This window comes from Diceros bicornis, chromosome 31 (assembly GCF_020826845.1).
Source record: "Diceros bicornis minor isolate mBicDic1 chromosome 31, mDicBic1.mat.cur, whole genome shotgun sequence".
In the NCBI taxonomy this organism is placed as follows: Eukaryota; Metazoa; Chordata; class Mammalia; order Perissodactyla; family Rhinocerotidae; genus Diceros; species Diceros bicornis.
In genome coordinates this window covers 42,987,357-43,009,542 of record NC_080770.1, presented here as the reverse complement: position 1 = coordinate 43,009,542, position 22,186 = coordinate 42,987,357, and the positions used below count along the sequence as shown (strand labels likewise).

Here is a 22,186-nt window from a genome sequence, read left to right as displayed (position 1 = left end):
TTAAAGCCATGGTTTTCCATCAGCCAAAATTCGCAGCTTCATATTGGACTTCTTACACCTCAGATTGTTTTCAACACCAGTTCTATTTCTAGTTCTTCCTTCTTTATCACCTCACCAAACCTATGACTCATTTTCTCTCTCCTCATGAAGCTTTCTCTCTAATCCCCTCCATCTCCTCTCCTTTTCCCAAGATCCAAGTCCCTTTCATATCTTCTTATCCATTGTCCTATCTCACACCCTTTCTCCATGATGTCTGGAAGCAGATGGCTATGATTCAGGGGGCAGATTTATTTGTATAAGATTTAATTTTTAAATTACTTTTAATTTCATTAGTTGTGATATTGAAACTTTTGTATTTAATCCAAATGAGATAAAATTATAAAGAAAGAGATTCATCCTCTAACATATGATAAAGTAAATAAAAATTTTTAAAAATGTGTGCCAAAACATGCATCTAAATTGTTCACCTGGGAGATTATGTACTCATTTAAATAAAATCACTCCATCTAATATCTTTTAATTCTTTTCTCTTCCTTTTATTTTCCTTTTTATTTTTCTGGTCTTCTTCCTTTTTTCCTCCCTCGTCACACCTATACAATTTGTCCTTGGACTTTATTACTGAGAAAGACAAGAAAATTCACCTCATTTTCACTTTTTCTTCCAAATAGTATTTTTGAAAAGAAATAAAAGACATACCATCTTCAACTGAAGAAGAAACAACACTTTGAATACCATTTTGTATGATTTCTGACATTTCACTTTGACCAACCACCTGGGGAAAGGATGAAATGATCTGAATCCATTGAGCCCCTATGTAAGCCCTGAGTCCTGAACTCACTAATGTGTTGCTTCTGCAGGCCTCTGAAGAAGTGTTCTTCATTGCTGGTGTGCAATAGAGAAGTCATCTTATTTCCAACATTATGATCAGTGTTTGAGTCGGAGGAAATAGAAACAACACTTATTGTGCACTTATTCTGGCGAGTACTGAAATAGGCAGTTTACTGGAGTTATCTTACTTAATCATTGAAGCAGGCCTCTTCATACAGTAACTCTTAAAGCCATTTTAGTGACTAGGAAAATGAGGTTCAAAGAAGTGAAGTCACTTGCCCCTGGTCTCCCAGCTGGTAGACTGCAGGACGGATAGAGTCTGGCATACTAGGGAAAAACCTTCATGGAGGCTATTACAGCACCATGTTTCAATGTGCACGCGCATGATTGTGGACACACAACAGCAGTTGTAATGGGGTCTCATTTTAGGTTTTCCCAGGAGAAACTACTGATGGATAATTCTGGTCTTTAGATTCCATGTAATTTTCAAATTATGTACAAATATTTTGCACCCTCTTATCTTCCTTAACAGCTATAAATCCATATCCTTTCTGAATCTAAATCAGCTTCCATTTTAGCGAGTAATGGAATACTCAAATGCAAATACCGTAGATTTACTTTCCAATGAAAACCTATACATGCTCATTTGATTAAGGTGTTATTTTTAGGGAAAAAAAGAAGTATATTCAAGTAGACAAAAGAGCCATATATATTCTGCAAAATATTGCAAAAATGTTACCTATTGTAGCTGCCCCTCTATGGCCGCAGGAAGTGAGGAAACAGTGAGATTCCTCTCTTCTGGTTATAAAGAGTGAGTATCAGAAGCATTTGAAGGGTCATGATTTTTACATAATGGAAACAATGGACAAAATGCCATTTTGCATTATTTTGTAATAAAGTTATTTATTAATAAAGGAGTGAAGCAATGTGCCTTCCCTCATTTTGCCATTAAGAATCTAGTTAGGGAGTGACGTCAGCATCATGGCGGAGTGAGCTTTCCCGTGAATTCTTCCCCCACAAAATACAACAAAAGTAACAGCCACAGACAAACAACGGAATCCCAGACAGTCAAAAGCTGGAGCGGAGGGATCCACACTGCCGCACATCTGAGAGCGGAACGTGCTGGGCCCCCGGAGGAAGTGGGGAGAGGTAAGGAGAACTCCGCTCCCTCCCCATCAGATCAGCGATCCGGTCCGCGCGGCTCCCAGAGAGGGGGGAGGGGCGGCCCTCGGCGGGAAACTGCAGCTCTTCGGGCTCTCTCAACCAGTGGGAAACTCCCGCACAGAGGGCTCAGAGGAGCCACAGGGCTACCATCAACATCTGAGCAACCCAGAGAGCGGATAAAGAGGGGCAAACGAGAAGCCTCCCACGTCAGGGACCCAGAGGGCAAAAGAGAGAGCTCCCCCCTCCCCACAACCCGGAGTCTGCAGCTCGACCAGATCTAGCGGTCCGAGGCAGACCTGAATAAATTGGACTGGACCCGTGGATCGCAGTGGGGAAAAGAAACAAAACAAAACAAAACAAAACTGCGGATCGCAGCAGAAAAACTGGGGCAGAGCGCAGGGGGCTTAGACTACACAGCCCTTCACCACCACACAGTGGCGGCAGGTGGAAAGTGCAACCAGAGACTTCCAGGATGAGGAAAACCAAAACCAACACAGGAACCACAATGCAAAAATATATGAAATCACCAGACCAGAAACAAAATGACAAGCAACCAGAAATCAACCCCGAAGACACAGAAATCCATAAACTAAATGACAGAGATTTCAAAATAGCTATCATAAAAACACTCAACGAAATACGAGACAACACAGACAAACAATTCAATGAGATTAGGAGTTTCTTCACAAAAGAGATTGAAATCATAAAGAAAAACCTATCAGGGCTGATGGAGATGAAGAACACAATGGAGGAGATAAAGGAGAATCTGGAATCTTTAAAGAACAGAGCTGACAATATGGAGGAAAGAATTAGTACTTTAGAGGATAGGAATACAGATATACTCCAGATGGAAGAAGAGAGAGAACTAAGACTAAAAAGAAATGAAGAAAGACTCCGAGAAATATCGGACTCTATTAGAAAATGTAACATAAGAATTATAGGTATTCCTGAGGGAGAGGAGAGGGAAAGAGGAACAGAGAGCCTATTCAAGGAAATAATAGCTGAAAATTTCCCAAATCTGGGGAAGGAGCAGGAAATACCAGTAAGCGAAGCCAACAGGACTCCTATATATATTAACAGACAAAGGCCTTCACCACGACACCTAGTGGTAAGGCTAGCCAGGGTCAACGACAAAGAAACAATATTAAGGGCAGCTAGACAAAAACAAAAAATAACGTACAAAGGAACTCCCATCAGGCTCTCAGCGGATTTCTCAACAGAAACTTTTCAGGCTAGAAGAGACTGGAATGATATATTCAAAATACTAAAAGACAAAAACTTTCAGCCAAGAATACTCTATCCAGCAAAAATATCCTTCAAATATGATGGAGAAATAGTAACTCTCCCAGATAAACAAAAGCTAAGGGAGTTCATGGCCACGAGACCGCCACTACAAGAAATACTCAAGAAGGCCCTCAGGCCCGAAAACAAGAAGAGAAAGGGAACACAAAGCTTGGAGTAAGGAGAAAAGTAGGCAGACAAAATCAGAGAAATAGTAGATCTTTACCGGAATAGGTTAGCAACCACTTAAATACTAAACTCAAAGATCAAAGGAAGAAATTCACCAAAAATAAATTTAACCTCATCACTGTAAACACACAGCCACAACACAAGATAGAATAAGGTATAACAAGAGCAACTTAGAAGGGGAAGAGGAAAGTGACTGAATTGACTTAGTATAAGGAAATAGGAGGCTATCAGATAATGGACTATCTCATACAGAAGATTTTTTGCCCAAACCTCAAGGTAACCACTAAACAAATAATCAAATTAAAACCACATATGATAAACAAAGAGAAAACTAGAAGAATCATAAGACAGAACAACCAAACTGAATTGGCAGTCCAAAACAAATGGGACAAGAAACAAAGGAAATGCAAAAGAACCAGAAAATAAGTGACAAAACAGCAACATTCAACCCTCATATTTCAATAATTACCCTAAATGTAAATGGATTGAACTCTCCAATCAAAAGATACAGAGTGGCAGGATGGATTAAAAAGCAAGACCCAACAATATGCTGCCTTCAGGAAACACATCTTAGCACTAAAGACAAGCACAGGCTCAGAGTGAAAGGATGGAAGACAATACTCCAAGCTAATGGCAAACAAAAGAAAGCAGGTGTTGCCATACTCATATCAGACAAAGTAGACTTCAAGATAAAACAGCTTAAGAAAGACAAAGAAGGGAAATATATAATGATAAAAGGGACACTCCATCAAGAAGACATATCACTTATAAATATATATGCACCCAACATAGGAGCACCAATGTACATAAAACAACTATTAACAAACCTAAAAGGAGAAATCAACAACAACACAATAATAGTAGGGGATCTTAACACCCCACTTACAGCAATGGATAGATCATCCAGACAAAAAGTTAATAAAGAAATATTAGACTTAAATGAAAAACTGGACGAGATGGACCTAGTAGACATATACAGAGCACTCCACCCAAAAACAGCTGACTACACATTCTTCTCAAGCGCGCATGGAACATTCTCTAGGATAGACCATATGTTGGGAAACAAAGCAAGCCTCAATAAATTTAAGAGGATTGAAATCATAACAAGCATCTTTTCAGACCATAAGGCTATGAAACTGGAAATGAACCAGGAAAAAAAAACTGGGAAAGTGACAAAAATGTGGAGATTAAACAACATGCTACTGAACAACCAATGGATCATTGATGAAATTAAAGGAGAAATCAAAAACTATCTGGAAACAAACGAAAATGATAACATGCCATATCAAACCATATGGGATGCAGCAAAAGCGGTCCTGAGAGGGAAACTCATAGCGATACAAGCCCACCTTAACAAACAAGAAAAAGCCCTAATAGGCAACCTTAAATTACACCTAACAGAACTAGAAAAAGAAGAACAAACAAAGCCCAAAGCCAGCAGAAGGAGAGAAATAATAAAAATCAGAGCAGAAATAAATGATATTGAGACCAAAAAAACAGTAGAAAGGATTAATGAAACAAAGAGTTGGTTCTTCGAGAAGATAAACAAAATAGACAAACCCTTAGCCAGGCTAACTAAGAAAAAAAGAGAAAAGGCTCAAGTAAATAAAATTAGAAATGAAAGAGGAGAAATTACAACGGATACCATGGAAATACAGAGGATTATAAGAGAATACTATGAGAAATTATATGCCAACAAATCGGACAATCTAGAAGAAATGGATAAATTCTTAGACTTATACAACCTCCCAAAATTGAACCAAGAAGAAATGGAGAATCTGAATAGACCAATCACAAGTAAAGAGATTGAAATAGTAATCAAAAACCTCCCAAAAAATAAAAGTCCAGGACCAGATGGCTTCTCCAGTGAATTTTACCAAACATTCAAAGAAGATTTAATACCCATCCTCCTCAAACTATTCCAAAAAATAGAGGAAGATGGAACACTTCCTGAATCATTCTATGAGGCCAACATCACCCTGATACCGAAACCAGACAAAGACAATACAAAGAAAGAAAATTACAGGCCAATATCGCTGATGAACATTGATGCAAAAATCCTCAACAAAATATTGGCAAACCGAATACAACAATATATTAAAAAGATCATACACCATGATCAAGTGGGATTTATACCAGAGACGCAGGGATGGTTCAACATCCGCAAATCAATCAACGTGATACATCACATCAACAAAACAAAGAATAAAAACCACATGATCATCTCAATAGACGCAGAGAAGGCATTTGACAAGATACAACATCCATTTATGATAAAAACTCTCAATAAATTGGGAATAGAAGGAAAGTACCTCAACATAATAAAGGCCATATATGACAAACTCACAGCTAACATCATACTCAACGGGGAAAGACTGAAAGCCATTCCTCTGAGAACAGGAACGAGGCAGGGCTGCCCACTCTCACCACTCCTGTTCAACATAGTACTGGAGGTTTTGGCCAGAGCAATTAGGCAAGAAAAAGGAATAAAAGGAATCCAAATAGGTAACGAAGAAGTGAAACTCTCACTATTTGCAGATGACATGATTGTATATATAGAAAACCCGAAAGAATCTGTTGGAAAACTGTTAGAAACAATCAACAACTACAGCAAAGTTGCAGGGTACAAAATCAATCTACAAAAATCAGTTGCATTTCTATATGCTAATAATGAACTAACAGAAAGAGAGCTCAAAAAGATAATACCATTTACAATTGCATCAAAAAGAATAAAATACCTAGGAATAAATCTTACCAAGGAGGTGAAGGACCTATACAATGAGAACTACAAGACATTATTGAGGGAAATCAACGATGACATAAAGAAATGGAAAGATATCCCATGCACGTGGATTGGAAGAATAAACATAGTTAAAATGTCTATATTACCTAAAGCAATCTACAGATTCAATGCAATCCCAATCAGAATCCCAATGACATTCTTCACAGAAATAGAAAAAAGAATACTAAAATTTATATGGGGCAACAAAAGACCCCGAATAGCTAAAGAAATCCTAAAGAAAAAGAACAAAGCAGGAGGCATCACAATTCCTGACTTCAAAACATACCACAAAGCAATAGTAATCAAAACAGCATGGTACTGGTACAAAAACAGACACACAGATCAATGGAACAGAATTGAAAGCCCAGAAATAAAACCACACATATACGGACAGCTAATTTTCGACAAAGGTGCTAAGGACATGCAATGGAGAAAGGAAAGTCTCTTCAATAAATGGTGTTGGGAAAACTGGACATCTACATGCAAAAGAATGAAAGTGGACCATGTGCTATCGCCATACACAAAAATTAACTCAAAATGGATCAAAGACCTGAAGGTGAGACCTGAAACTATAAAACTCATAGAAGAAAATATAGGCAACACACTATTTGACATTGGGTTTAAAGGAATCTTTTCAGATGACATGCCTACCCAGACTAGGGAAACTAAAGAAAAAATAAACAAGTGGGACTTTATCAGACTAAAGAGCTTTTATAAGACAAATGAAATCAGAATCAAGATGAACAAACAACCAACCAGCTGGGAGAGAATATTTGCAAAACATACATCTGACAAGGGGTTGATCTCCATAATATATAAAGAACTCACACAATTGAACAACAAAAAAACAAACAACCCGATCAAAAAATGGGCAGAGGAAATGAACAGACACTTCTCCAAGGAAGATATACAGATGGCCAATAGGCACATGAAAAGATGCTCAACATCACTAATCATCAGGGAAATGCAAATCAAAACAACACTAAGATACCACCTCACGCCCGTTAGAATGGCTATAATCACCAAGACAAAAAACAACAAATGTTGGAGAGGATGTGGAGAAACAGGAACCCTCATACACAGCTGGTGGGAATGCAAATTGGTGCAGCCTCTATGGAAAACGGTATGGAGATTCCTCAAAGAATTAAAAATAGAGATGCCCTATGATCCAGCCATCCCACTACTGGGAATCTATCCAACGCACCTGAAATCAACAATCCAAAGAGGCTTATGCACCCCTATGTTCATTGCAGCATTATTCACCATAGCCAAGAAGTGGAAGCAACCTAAGTGTCCCTCGACTGACGATTGGATTAAGAAAATGTGGTATATATATACAATGGAATACTACTCAGCCATAAAAAAAGACAAAATCGTCCCATTTGCAACAACATGGATGGGCCTGGAGCGTATTATGTTAAGTGAAATAAGCCAGAAAGAGAAAGACAAACACTGTATGATCCCACTCATATGTGGAATATAAACAAACACATGGACAGAGAAAACTGGACTGTGGTTACCCGGGAAGTGGGGGTGGGGGGTGGGGGATGGGCACAAGGGGTGAAGGGAGTCATATATGGGGTGAAGGACAAACAAAAATGTACAACCCAAAATCTCACAATGTTAGAAACCATTAAAATATCAATAAAAATGTAAAAAAAAAAAAAAAAAAAAAAAAGAATCTAGTTAAATGAAGCTTTGATTAAAATAACGCCTATCACTACTAAGCATTTATCACACATAAGGCATCCCACAAAATGACATTCAGATGTTCTATTTATTTTATTGCATTTCCTCAAAATAGCCATAGCATGTAAATATTATCATTCCCATATCAAGTTGAGGAAGAAGCAACCTAGAGAGGTTCTATATTTTCCCCAGGTCATCTCTTGGTATCCATGGGAGCAGAGGTTCAAACTCACGATTGTCTACCTGTAGATCAAATAGCATTGGCCTCCATTCTCTGTGTGATATTCTCTTCATTACTTAAGAAGCTCACTTACCATCTCTATGCCACACTTTCTCCATCGGAAACAGGTTGAGGACAATGTTTGTCTTTCTTACCTCCAAATGGTTGTAGGATAATATAAAATCACACACAGGGACTGTGTTGAAAACCCAGTGCTGTAGAACTGCAAGAGATACTAACCACTTCCTTCACCATCAACAAACCTTGGGTTGAACACTTTTGAATCTCAATGAAAGCAAGAAAGCAGTAGAGTCCTGAGAGAGAACAAAGATAATTTAGGTTAATAGCTGGCATCCACAAATGCCTTCTGGGTCTTGGAGTCGGCCTGGGGTTGACCTTTTTTGCCATCCTGCACATTGCAGAGTTCAGTACTGTCTCTTAGTTTCCGCCAAACCAGGTGCAGAAGTTCAATTAGGGAAATACAGTGTGCCACTGGCATAACTCCAAGATTTCCACTCTAGCCAACGGCCTTTCACATTTTTGATGGTGGAGAGACCATTATAAGAGTGGATAATTGGCCCTTGGGAATCAGATTCGATGTTTATTAAGGGACTGTTTCCTAGGAGTTTCATTCTTTAGAGAATAAAGTATTGCCAAAAAAAAAGCAAAACACGAAAGTTGGACAGAAACTCAAGAGTGAAACAGAGTCAACAATTAGAGGTGTATTCTTATTTAGTTGGGATTGTCACCAATGTCACATTTTAATGACACAGGATTTTAAGGTGCATGTAAGATTAAGTCTGGTGGCTAGTACTTGTGAAGTCTCAATTTTATGATGCCATCTTTGCCATTATTATTTCCTTGACCTTTTCCCTCCCCTCACCTTTACCTCGACACAAACACATACACACACACACAACCACCACCACCATCAACAACGGGGGCGCATGGATGACACGGGATGGATAAGGCGATGCTGCAGCTTAGCAGACTAAAAGAAGATGAGATGATAACAGTGATCTGAAGACAACTGTCTTTTAGGTTCAGCAGTTTATCTGCAGGCTTGAACTGCACGTTAGATCATTTTCTCCTTGGAGAGGGAATAAGCTGTTTAAGCCCTTACCCCAGAAAAGCAGCACTCCTCTTGTAGCCAGAGATTTGAGCGCTGTTTCCTGACAAAAGTCAGAGACACACTTGATCTCTTATTTCTCCCACCTGTTTCATAGAATCTTCAGCGATGATGGTCTAGTCATGTAAAACAATACACAATTTTCCTTATTACTAAAATGGCATGATCATTTTAGCAGAAAATCAGGTAAGCAAAGAGAAAAAAAAATGAAAACTGAGTCAACTGTAAGTTCATCTTTCAAAGATATTCCCTATTAATATTTTGGTGCTTTGTCTTCCAGCCAATTTTCCTCTTATGTAGATAAACATAAAAATTTCATTTCACAACGTTGGTATCCTATAATAGCTAAACTTAGTTTTTGCTCAAAAAATAGACTCCGATTTGATTTTTAATGTCTAGAGTACTTAATTTGAATTTATGATAATAGCTTTAACCAGCATCCTATTAACAGACACTTAAGAGTTGGGAAAATTTTCAATATTATAAATCAGCTTACATGGAAGTTCTTCTTTGGTTCATCATGAATTGGACAAGGTCCCATTTTTCTCAGACAACAGTGGGGAAGGGAAAGTCGGACCTGATTCCAATAACCTTGTGACGGCCTTTTCCCCAGTTAAGGACTCTTGAATCACAAATATCTCCACAATTTCCAGCATAATAGTTAGAGCTCCGCATACCACTATCTCTGTCTCCTCAAACAGCCCAACATCTTCACCAGCTCCTGTGGCCCCAGAAAAACCACAGTGACACCAGGGACCTCTGCTACAGCAACCAGTTTTTCTGGAAACTACTCCAACCTGGAAGGAAGAGAATAAATCCCCCTTTTTCTGCCTCTGTTTTATGTTTCCTGTGTGACATGAGCTCTGCCATTTATACTTGTATGACTTTCCAGGGCTGCTGTAACAAAATAGCACAAAGTGGGTGACTTAAAACAAAAGAAATTCAATCTCTCCCAGTTCTGAGGCCTAGAAATCTGATATCAAAGTATCAGCAGGCGCTTCCTTGACTCCCCCAGCTTGCGGTGGTGGCCGCTAATCATTGGTGTTCATTGGCTGCAGCTGCAACAGTCCAATCTCTGCCTCTGTCATGAAATGCTGTTTCCTCTCCAACCAGTCATATTGGATTAGAGTCCACACTAATGACCTCATCTTAACTTGATCACATCTGCAAAGACCCTCTTTCCAAATAAGGTCACATTCACAGCTTCCAGGGATTAGAACATCAACATATCTTTTGGGAGACACAATTCAACCCATAGCAATAGCCTTGTTCCAAGTCAGGAGAGGTGGGTTTGAGTGTGGGAGACAATAAGTTTATGAGGTGGTTGCAAAACCTAGAAGACTCTGCCTCAGCCAGAGTCTTGTGTGTGTGTGTAGTTGTGCATCTTGCAATTCCCAAGTCAGTAGCCATGTAAGCCTTTCATTTTTTTATCTTAATATATTTTATTTAACCCAACATCTCCAAAGAATTATCATCTCAACATGTAGTTAATATATAATTATCATTGAGGTATTATACATTCACATTTTTATATAAAAGCTTTGAAACCCATTGTGTATTTTACACTTACAGCACATCTCAATTTGGACTAGCTCCATTTTAAATGCTCACTGGTGACATGCAGCTAGAGTCTACCAGATAGGAAAATATGGTTTAAAAAAATAGATTTTATTTCTTATAACGTTTTACAGTTATAGGTTTATCATTTTAGGTTTACAGAAAAATTAAGTGGAAATTATAGAGAGTTCCTATATATACCCTAATCCCCCCCAACATAGTTTCCCTATTATTAACATCTCATTAGTAATGTATATAACTTATATAACATTATTACTGTAACATTATTAACTACAAATTATTAACTTTATTGTGGTACATTTGTTATAATTCCTGAACCAGTCCAGATACCTTATAATTAATGAAAGTCCATAGTTGGAATTAGGGTCACTCTTTGTGTTGCACATTCTACGGGTTTTGACAAATGCATAGTAATATGTATCCGCCATTACAGAATCATATAGAACTATGGTTTCACTGCCCTAAAATCCCCTTTGCTCCAGGGCCATAGAGGTGTGTAAGTGTGACCTTTGTCTTAGTCATAGATGTTTGGGGTGATGGGGAATACAGGGGCTCCTTCCAGCTAGTATCCTCTGCTTTAGGGTGAGGAAAGGGAGGAATTTCTCACAACAGCATTAATAATGGAGGAAACCAATGTTGAGGGTGCAGAAGTGGATCATCACAACATATTGATTCCGGAATTAACATGGTTAAAAGAACTGAGGAAAAGGAAAGGAGGTCAATTTTTAGAAAATCAAAATGCAACATTATTTCTGCATTGATCTTGAGTTACTGATTTGGAATCTTATAAATTCAGCATGACTATTGATTCCCCAGGCAGGGACTCATGGATTTGTGGTGTTTCTGCACTCATGATTGGTGTGCAGCCATGCATGGGTCACACACAGAATGTTCTGTGGCTGCCCTGGGCCCTGGGTGTGTGAGTCTGTCCCTCCCTATCTTGCACTTTGGAGGCATTGATGGTGGATTGTTCTTGTCTGAGCCCTGAGTGGCATGGGCCCTGTCTGTCACCTTCACCTTACACCTGACATCGCCTCCTCTGATGCAGTTCATTTGCATCACTGCAGAGGTTGTTCATGCAAATGGCTTGTTGACTCAGGCTTGGGACCCAATCTAGCCAAGAGCAGATGGTCCCTGGAACCTTGTTATCAATGGACATGGATGAAATCTTAGAGTTTATGGATACCAAATAAAGGAAATGTGCATACCTCACTAAGACTCTATACACTCGTCCTTGGAGATTACATCCTGTGAGAGATGCATAAACACAGTCTCCTCCTTTCTTCCTTTTCAGGCACCTGAGAATGGCATCAAAGTAGACATGGTTTCATGTCTCCCCATCCCACACAGCCTTACCTGTGGAAATTTGTACAGTTCCAGCAGTGTTCCAATCTGGGCAGAAATTGCACATGTTGTTCCAGTAAGGGCTGCTAGAGACTTGCTCTCTCTCCTACAGGTGTAATTTGGGATGTCGTTGCCCAGCCCTGAGAGCCAAGTGAGTGAACTCTCCAGTGTCCTCTGTTCATAGTGCAGGACATTATAGAGATCAACTCCCAAAGATATGTTGGGTAAAAAATGGTGGTTTCTGTTGATTTCCTCAATGGCAAAAACCAAGGCCACAACATACTTATAGTTCTTGTACTGAAACCTGCTGAGACGGATGGGGCTCCTTAGGGAAAAGACTCAAACCACAATTATCTTCAAATCCAATGTAATCACTTAATTAAGGAAGAATGCCAAGCCAACTCATTCCATCTGTGGCAACAGCTCTCCTGAAGTCTTAGAATTTATAGCTAAATCAAGTAACATCACCTGGGCTCTGGAACATCCTTACTGAATTCCACACACATGGAGAAAAGTGACGAAGTTTATGAGAAAAGTTTAATGAATGGAAAAGCAGATCACATTCAGAGTGCGTTTTGTAAATGGTTCTTTGGTTCAGGATCCAAAATGCTTGTTCATTTGAACACATCATCAAATGCTTCAGAGAACAGCAATAATATCAACATGAGATTGGAGATAGCCCTGGGGAGGAAGAGTAATTACAACTGAAGGCTCTGGGACAAGCAGAGAAGCACAGCATCTGTGGGTTGAGAATGGTGCAGCAGAAGGCTGGCAATCAAACTGCCTAAACTTCTGCCCCATGAAACTCGTGTATTTGCCACTGTCAACAACCAGGCAGCTAGGAAGAGCTTCAGAGCTCCCATGAAGAAGGAATCACCGTAAGGCAGGAACATCTGGGAGAAGTTTGAAGGAGTTAAAACTGAAAACACTTAGGAGTCTAAGAGACACAGCCTTGTACAGTTTAAAAATTGAAAATGTGATTACCAAAACTGACTCAAATAGAAAATAAAGAGAGAATATTATACAAATGTGGCCATGTGGTTTCAAGAGAACATTTGAGAAAAAAATTCCAAATATCCACCAGGCCTGGAAGAATTTACATGGGTCGTTGCCTGCACGCCAACTTGGCCAGGAACAAGGTCTCCTGAGCTGGTGTGAATGGAGAGCAGAGGGCGAAAAGAAAAGCATTCAGCCTTTCGTCCTGCAATGAGAACAAGCTCTCCCTCCAGCATCCAGGTGCCTGAAGCTGCGGGGACACATGAGTTGAGCTTGACTTCTGCCCCCAGGAGACTCACCCCAGACCTTCCCTGACAACACACGTGTCATTATAAATAACATGTCAGTACATTTGAACATTTAGATGAAATTGACAAATTGCCAGGAAAATGAAAGTTACCAAAACTGTCTCAAGAAGAAATGAGAAATCTGAATAGTCCCATATCTAAAGAAGAAACTGAATCCATAGTTTAAAACATTCCCACATTTCATCGTGGCCAACACCGCTGCTGGCAAATTCCACCAAACATTCAGGAGAGAAATAATACACATTGACTCTAGCTCTTCCACAGAACAGGAAAAATGGAAAAACTTTTTGATTTATTTTATGAGAATAGCTTAACTTTGCTACAAAAATCTTACAAGGTCATTACAGGAAAGGAAATTTACAAGCCTCTTTTTTTCTGGAACTAAACTCATGTATTCCTAAAAAAAATTAACCTTCCAAATCCAGCTACATATATGAAGCAGGCCACATCATGACCAAATTTGCTTTAAGCATTGCCATTCAGTGTGCTACTTCCTGAAAAAGGAGAAATAATAATCTGGGTAACTGCGGTTATTATCTATTATATACATCATGTATAATCTACTATAAACAGAACTGGTCATGTTCTGTTTGTTGGCCTGGGTGGTGTTAACACATGTGTACACTTTTTGATAACTTATCAGTCTTTACACTTGGGTTTGTGCTCTATTCTGATTGTATGTCATATTTCAACAAATATGTTTATTAAAAAGAGAAAATGAAAGCACAACAACGAATGAAAACCATAACAGTTATCCAATTGAGAAGTGTCCAGAGGACTAACCAGAAAGTTTGGGGAAAACAAACCGAAACAGACCTAACAAGTTAAAATGCAGAGTTATTTAGAGTCAATACAAACCGGAAATTTACCTTATTGAAGGTGAAATTGTAGAGATATACACATGTGCATGTGAGTATTCTATCATGTATACATACATGTATGTGATATACATAGATACATGCATTATATATATGTATGAGTGTTTGTGGACACACACGCACATATGCTTCTCTCTATATATAGAACTTATAGGGGGAATATTTATCTGTGTGTGTGTGTATCTATACATATACATACGGCTGCTCTGGAGACGGAGGGAGGGACAGATGTTTACTGACCACCTACAAGGTTTCTCAAACTTAATTTTTCCAACATTTGAAATGTCATTTGTTTAAACTTAATATATGTTTCAATAATACATTTGTATTTTAATGTGTTATACCAGTATAATCCCAGCATTTTTAATTTGTTCATTAATGGCAGAATTCTCCAGCTTGTATGCATTCTCTTGATGCTGTGATGTAATAGGCTGGGCTCTGACAGCCTGCCTTTTGTATTCCACAAACCTCAAGTTTGTGGTCTCTCTCTGGCCTGCGGATTTGGACCAAGTTTCTGCACGTGCTCACTAGCTGTCCTCCAAAATTCACTCTAACCACCACTGTTGGGAGCATACACAGGGAAGAAGCCCTAGGGTGGAGGCGTGTGTATGTGAGGCACGCAGAGCACTGGGGGTGCCTAAGGGCCAGCTGGGGAGATCCATGGGTGAGGCATACCCCACAAGTCGTGGGAGACTTCTTGATGGAGTGCTCAGTGCAGTTACAGGATCCACATCCTTTAAAGCCCTCTAAGAGTACCTATCTGCCAATGCCCCCAAACTCTTCAACCCATCCACACTCATATTTTTGTGCTCCAACAGAGGGCTGGAACTTCTCTTCTTGAAACCTGGACTTCCACAAAGGCCCTCTCCTCTGTGTGTCATGATCTAAGACAGTGTTTTCAGGGGTTTCCATGCAGCAGCTGAAAGGAGCTTGAGCTGGTTCACGGGCCACTGCAGGGTCCAGAGCTGGGACCGAGGTCTGTCTGCCTATTACCAGATGCATGGCTGGGTGAGACTCCCTCTGTGTCCCTTGGCATATGGTGCTGGATCCCACTTCTCCCACAAAGGCACTTTTGTCTATGGATGGATGCCAAAGCATTGTTAGTGCAGGAGTAGAAAAACAGGAGGTATCGTATTCCACCATGATGCTGATATCACTCTGCTTTGAATTACAGAGATTCAAATTTGACTCAGTTTTTCAGGAGCCTGCTATTTGCCTACAATTCTCTACAACCTCAGACCCTCCCAGACCCACTCTATGAAGGACATAGAAAGAATGTTCTCAGATCTACTTACAAGGGCCAGGCAAATAAAAGCCAACAAATTGGTTCTGGTCATTCTGCTGGGAACAGAGGGCAGTGGACGTCTCATATATTCTGGTTTGGAAGCAAGACTTCTTGTTCTCTGTGGATGAATAAACAACAAGAAAAGAGAGCTTGTGGTAGGTAAATACATGCTTGATTCATCTGAAAAGTTCATTTCCTCCCCTTCAACTTGAAGGTTAGTGTAGGGAGAGAGCACGAGTAGTTTCCACTGTTCACCTTCTCCCTTAATATTCGGAACAGAGAATCAGTTTTATTTTGGGTGGCAATTCAACAAACTAAAAGATAAAATTCCTAACCTTCTTGCAGATAAGAGTGACCAGACCAAATTCAGGCCAATGATGTGTGACAAAAAGTATGGAGTGGGGGTTTGTGGAAGCTGCACAGATGGAACTGACATAGATGGGAGGGCCTGCATTAGACACATGTGACACCAGCCCACAGGTGTTGTAGGTATTATCTCATATACACCTGACGATGTTCCTAGAAAGCTGTTTTTAGCACCATCCCCATTGTGCAGGTTGGGAGACTGGGGAGATCTTGAGAGGCACAGTGGCTTTTCCAGGACACAGAACTGGTAGGATAAAAGAGGTGTGACTTCAGCTCTGTCTCCTCAAAGCTGGCCACTGGTTCCACTCCCAAGGAGCTGTGGGGAGGGTGGTGATGGATAATTGTGTACAGTGATGGAGATGACATGGGCAAGGAGGGAGAGTAGCCAACAGCCTAGCGGGGGATTGGGTGGGTCTGATTGAAGGAAGGGGCCAAGTAATAGAACCTTCAAGAAGTGACCTCACTTCCTTGGTGACGGCCCCCAACAGAACTTAGAACTCTGGTTACCAGGCACCCACACTGTAACCACAGCCTCCTGTCCAGTTCATTTGAGTGGAGACACTCGACACAGCAGGATGTTCTCGTGTTGTCCCGTGACTTTCCGAGGCTCTGGCCTCCGGAAAGCCAAGAATGAGAGCATATTAAGTGGCTGCCATGTGGCTCTCACCTGGATGGAGAGGGACAGGCATAGGGTCCAGTCCCAAGCCAGGGTGTCTTGGGTGAGAAGTGTGGAGGGAAAGGCCAGGCCTCTGACTCTGTTGCCCAATTGCCTCCCCCAGTGCCATCTCTTCTCTGGTGGGAACCTGCCTGGACCCAGGGCAGGATTTCTGGGAGCTCCTGCACTATCCCTGCTTCAGCATGAAGCTGGCCTCTCTGCATCTCAGCTTGCCTGGCACGGGGCTGCAGGGCCACGCCTACCTTCTCCAGGTCCAGCTGGAGCATCCACGGCCCATTGAGGCGGAGCTGGAAGGTGAGGGGACTGCAGTCTGGGATGACAATTTGCAGAGTGTTCGGAGGCTTGGTTCACTTCAAGGCAGTGGGGTCTTTCCTGGCTTTGACAGGCACAGGGGAAGTCAGCTACTTGAGTGACACTGTTTCTTTCTCCTGCTGCAGTACCATCTCCAGAGCTCCCTCCAGCTCCAGCACCAGAGCAAGGGCCAGCTCCCTGGCTAGATCCAGCTCCAGCTCTAGTTCCACCACCTGTGCTAGAGCTGGAGTTAGTGTCACCTCCATCAGTCCCTCCAGGGCCAGAGCCACCACCAACATCAGCTCCAGCCCCAGTGCCAGCTCCTGAGCTGGAGCCAGCTGGACCACTGGCTCCAGGGAGAATCCTCCCTCCACCTGGAGAGATAACAGCAGAGCCAGATCCAGTCCCAGAGCCCACCTGCCCCTGGGACGTGACCATCAAGAACCTGCTGAGGGAGGAGAAGCCTGACTTCTTGGAGTTCCCTCCCCGGCTGGTGGCAGAGCAGTTGACACTGATGGATGTGGTGAGCAGCGGGGCTCTCAGGGCAGGTGGGGCCAGCCTTCCCTGTGCCATCAGTTGCCCCAGACCTGCCATTTCCTGATCCAGAATCCCATGATCTCGGTCCAACCTCTTGCTTCCCCACTTACCCTCATGTGACCTGAGCAGCCTTCTTAACTCCCAAGCCTTTGCTGTCCTCATGTGGACAGTAGGGATGGACTTTGAGAGCAGCTGCCATGCAGAGTGGCTGTGCAGATGGGTGAGGTGGAGCAGAGAGGAAGTTGGGCAGAGTCTGCGCTTTGGTGGGGGAGGGGAGCACACTGAAGTGCTGTCTCGTCCTTGGGTAGTTCACTCATTTGCCCAGGAGGCCTCAACAGCCTCAACACTAATTAGGCACTTAATGTGTACATGACTACAAGGCAGACAAACAAAGCCCATGGTTGTTGCTGCCTTGGGGGAATGTGCATCTGAAAGAGGAGTCAGACCCCAGGATGGTCAGAATGGGTGGAAGATGCCCCTAGAGATGGTCATGCAGGAGCTGAGTTCTGGTGCTTGGAGGAAGTGAGACTGGGCGACGAGCAAATGCCACTTCCCTGCGCCACAGTATGGGTTCCTGGGTCATCCTGTGCTGGGTGCCCTCAGGGGACACAGGCAACACCCAGGGACTCCCACAAGCCTCAGGTCGCATTCTCAGATTCCTGAGCTCCAGCTCTCACCACTGACCTGGCCTGGGACTGGGGGCTGCGGATGTTGAGCTGGGCTGTGGCAGGGCTGGGTGACAATCCCTGTCCTCCCCAGGAGCTCTTCAAGACAGTGAGGCCCGACGACTTCCTGGACTCCATCTGGTCCCAGTGTGACAACAGGGGCAATGAGCACCTGGCACCGACCATCCATGCCACCATGACCCACTTTAACAGAGTGGTCGAATGTATCATCACCACCTGCATTGGGGACCCGAGTATGACGGCCCAGGACAGGGCCAGGGTGGTGGAGCTCTGGATCCAGGTGGCCAAGGTAAGATGTGGGAGGCCCTGGGAGCCCCTCTCTGGAGTCGGGGGAACTGCCCCTTCTCCTTTATCAGCTCTCATGTTTGAAGTCCGTGGTCTGAGCCTTTGCACAATCCTTAGGCCCCTCCTGCCAGGCCTCGATGACCTGACTCCTGGTCCCAGTGGTGGGAAGTTCACCCCTTCCTGGGCTCCTTTCTTGGCTTGAGCTGAAATCCTCCTACCTGGAAGTATTCCTCATCAGGTTCCAGCTGTGCCTTTCCCGGGTTCCCTGAGCTGCTGTCTCATCCAGGACAGGAGACGTCAATGAGGCGACAGAAGCCAGAGGAAGCAGGGCTCCAGCTCCCCCTCACAGCTCATTCTCTTCCCTTCCCCAGGAATGCCAAGGCCTGAGGAACCTTTCTGCTCTCCACGCGATCCTCTGGGCTCTGGAGGGCCCCTCCATTCAACGTTTAAAAGAGACGTTGAGACAGGTGTCCAGGTGGGTAGGCCTCTCTCCATGCGAGCACCACCTGGGTGGACCAGACACCCCCCACAGGGCTGGCATTGCCCTTCAGTCAGTTGGGACCTCCTGGCAGACAGCAAAGCCTGGGGATAGGGTCTGACCTGGTGGGCAGGCTTGAAGTCTTTCTGAAAACTTAGGCCAGTGGTTCTGCTTCAGGAATCAGTTTCCCTAAGTGACAGATCATGGCTTGAACCAATTTGAAGATTTTCAAGTGTTTGCAGCAACAGAACTCTCTGTCCACGTGAAATTAAGACTGTTTAAAACACATCTGCTGAGAAAATAAGAGAATGGAGGCCCCAGGTGACAACAGGAGAGCCCCCTTCCCAGTCCCAGACACCTCAGGGCTCAGACGACACAGTGAAAATGCTCATCCAGGCTGTCTGGATCTTCTGGGTTTTCAAACAAAAGGGATTTACCCTCAAACCACTCCACAGTGTTTCTTTCCTTTTTTCCCTCCTCAGGAAGAACTGGCAAATACTGAAAAACATCATCGAAACATGCCACCAGGAGAGCAGGAAGCTTCTCAAGGAGGTGAGTGGAGGCTGGAGAACTGGAAGGACGGGAGGTGAGGTGGGGAGGGACCAGGCAGGATGTGCTTTGGTAAGTTTTTCACTTAAGGTTCCCCGAGAAATAACGGTCTGTCTTGTCCAGCTGGACAGGAAGCGGGGGGTGTGAGCTGCAGGGGCAGGTGGGGACTGTTTGGGGCAGGAGGCCTTGGTCACGGGATACAGTGGTGTCGCCTGGACTGTTCCAAGAGGTGAGGAGCTGGCAGAATGAGCAGGTGTCTGGCTTCCATGCGGACCCATCAGCTGGCCCTCATCATCCTCCAGGCTGGCGGGTGGATTGAGTGGGTGGGGGTTCCTTTCTTCCTAAAGCAGCCCAGTCTGTCCTCAGGAAGCCAGGCCCCTGCTGCTCCTTCTGTCTTCACTGCACCTTGCAGGGGAGGGCACTCTGCCTGTCCCAGGGATGGACACTGTGAGGTCACACAGGCCTTGTGGACACAGGGGCTGCCCAGTCTTGGGCCAAATGGTGGATCTGGGACAGAACTGTGTGCTCTCTGGGACTGTGCACTCTAGCCCGATAGTGGTCACTGCTGACAAACCAGTGAGTCTCCCCCGGTGCCTTGTCGACAAGGATACGCCCCAGATGGCAATGAGAATTATCGAGGAACCTACAGATTCTTAATGGACCTTCCTGACAGATACTTAATGGCCTCCATCGAGGCCCTGGCAGGAGGTGCCTAAGGATTGTGCAAAGGCTCAGACCACAGACTTCAAACATGAGATTTGAGAAAAGAGAAGGGACATTAGAAGTTTCCAAGTGAAAAAGTATGCAAATGTCACCATTACACAGTGCCGTGGTCAACTCCTACACTGTCACTCAGATGTGGCACACGGGGGTTCCCTTCCTGAGTGAGTGAAGGAGGAGTTCTGTGCAGGGACCATCCTGAGGGGATCCTAGGGAGCTGAGGACTTTGGCATGGCCTCAGGTCCAGCCTGGTGTCAGAGAATCCCAGGGGGCTGGAAAACACAGCAGCCACTTGCATGGGACCCCAAGACACCTTGTGCCTCTCCATCCATGGCTCAGGTTGACCGAGGGCCTCAACACACCCCGAGAGTCCAGAGGACAGGACATTGGTCCGAGGTGTGTCTGGAGGAGGAGTGAAGGCCGGGGGCCAGGGCCTCTGGCTGGGAGGGGGAGCGGTTTCCTCTGTGGGCCCCTGAGCAAGTCACTGCCCCTCTGTGGGCCTCGGTCTCCTCATCTGGGAAATGGAGGGAGATGATCTGTGGTGCAGGCCTCACAGGGGTGATGAGGTACAAGGGGGAGAGGAATGTGCAGGAGCTTTGTGCTCCTCCTCCTCGAGATGGGAGGGGACAGCACTGGTGACAGTCAGATGATACTGAGTCCTCAGGGGACCCTGGGATGCATGGGGAGTCCTCCCCAAACTTTCCTGATGAGGAGAGAGGCTTAGGGGCCTGGGCAGGCCTGAGGGCACAGAGAAGGGAGTGTTGGAGCTGGGAGTGATCTAGAATCAGGGCACCCTGGAATGGGAGCAGCCATAGACACCAGATGTCCAGGGTCCAAGATCAGGGGCCTGGGAGACATGGGGAAGGGAACATGGCCTCCCTGAGCCTGTCCTTGACCCTGCAGGAGGTGTCATCTGTGAGGGCCACCCTGCAGATGGACCCCCAGGGAGCCCAGGAGAGACAGCAGCAGGTGAGGTGGCCTGAGGGGGAGGGTCTAGGTGTCAGAGGAGGGGTCACTCACCTCACGGCTGGAGGCCTCCCTAAGAGAGGGGTCCCTCCTCCTCCAGCCCAGCTCCAGGAGCCCAAGAGCCTGAAAGGCCTGCCCTGGAAGTGACCAGGAGGAGGCCTGGAAGGGCTGGGCCCAGGATGGGTTAGGGAGGGGAGCGGCAGGGACCACATACCCTGGGATTTGCCAAAAGCCGCCCCTGGGAAGTGACTGGGGAAGTTGGGTGGTCCTGGAGGGGGCAACTGGGGGGAGGCTGCTGAGGGTCCTAGGCTGTTCTCTGTGGGAGTCTGTGGTGGGCAGGAGGCTGGGGTGAAGGGATTTGGGGGAGGGTCGATGGGGGCACCTGAGAGGTGAGACTCATCTCACCACTCCCACCCTGATTTCACAGGGTGTCGTCCCCTTCCTGGGCATGTTCCTCTATCACCTGAAGCTGCTGGACATTGGGATGGAGGATGATCTGGAAGTGAGTGAGCCTGGAGGTGGGGCCAGAGAGCAGGATCCTGAGGTTTGGGAGGCGAGAGCCCTGCACTGGGACCTGAGCTGTCAGTACCTGGCAAACCTCCTCTCATGACAGCCCCATGGCCACCCCTGGGAGCTGGGGAGTCAGGCCCATCTTAGCAATGCGTGAATAGACGCTCCGCATAAGCCCCCCACCAGTCTACCTGGGCTGGTGAAGCTCATAGCTGCCTGCCTGCAGAGCTGCAGGAGGCTGTGTCTGAGATGGATTCAGCCTCCCCCTCGGGTCCTGCCCCTGTGGGAGTGCCATCAGCCCCTGCAAGTGAGGAAGCACTTCTGTGTTCCAGCTGTCCCTTCCTCCCTGAGGCCTCAGTCTCCCCGTCTGTCATCAGAGAGGGTGTGCTACATAAGGTCTCTGGCCTCAGCTCCCCTGTCCCTCCTGCTCTGGAGCCCAGAGCCTGGCCCA

The 22,186-nt window shown here is 44.5% G+C and overlaps 1 protein-coding gene across 3 annotated transcripts; it reads left to right on the top strand.

The window, feature by feature from the left end:
- Positions 1-18,331: 18,331 nt before the first annotated feature.
- On the top strand, positions 18,332-21,960 carry LOC131395267 (ral-GDS-related protein-like). 3 transcript variants are annotated; one of them, XM_058527215.1, is made up of 4 exons: positions 18,332-18,516; positions 19,473-19,542; positions 21,163-21,228; positions 21,653-21,960. In XM_058527215.1, exons 1-4 carry the CDS (start codon positions 18,403-18,405, stop codon positions 21,718-21,720), a joined length of 318 nt encoding a protein of 105 aa, XP_058383198.1. In that variant the 5' UTR covers positions 18,332-18,402; the 3' UTR covers positions 21,721-21,960. The 3 variants fall into 3 exon arrangements, 2 of the variants coding, with proteins under 2 accessions (XP_058383198.1, XP_058383196.1); XR_009216335.1 differs by lacking the exon at positions 18,332-18,516 and adding an exon at positions 18,931-18,987; XM_058527213.1 differs by lacking the exon at positions 18,332-18,516 and having other exon boundaries at positions 19,349-19,542.
- Positions 21,961-22,186: the final 226 nt, after the last annotated feature.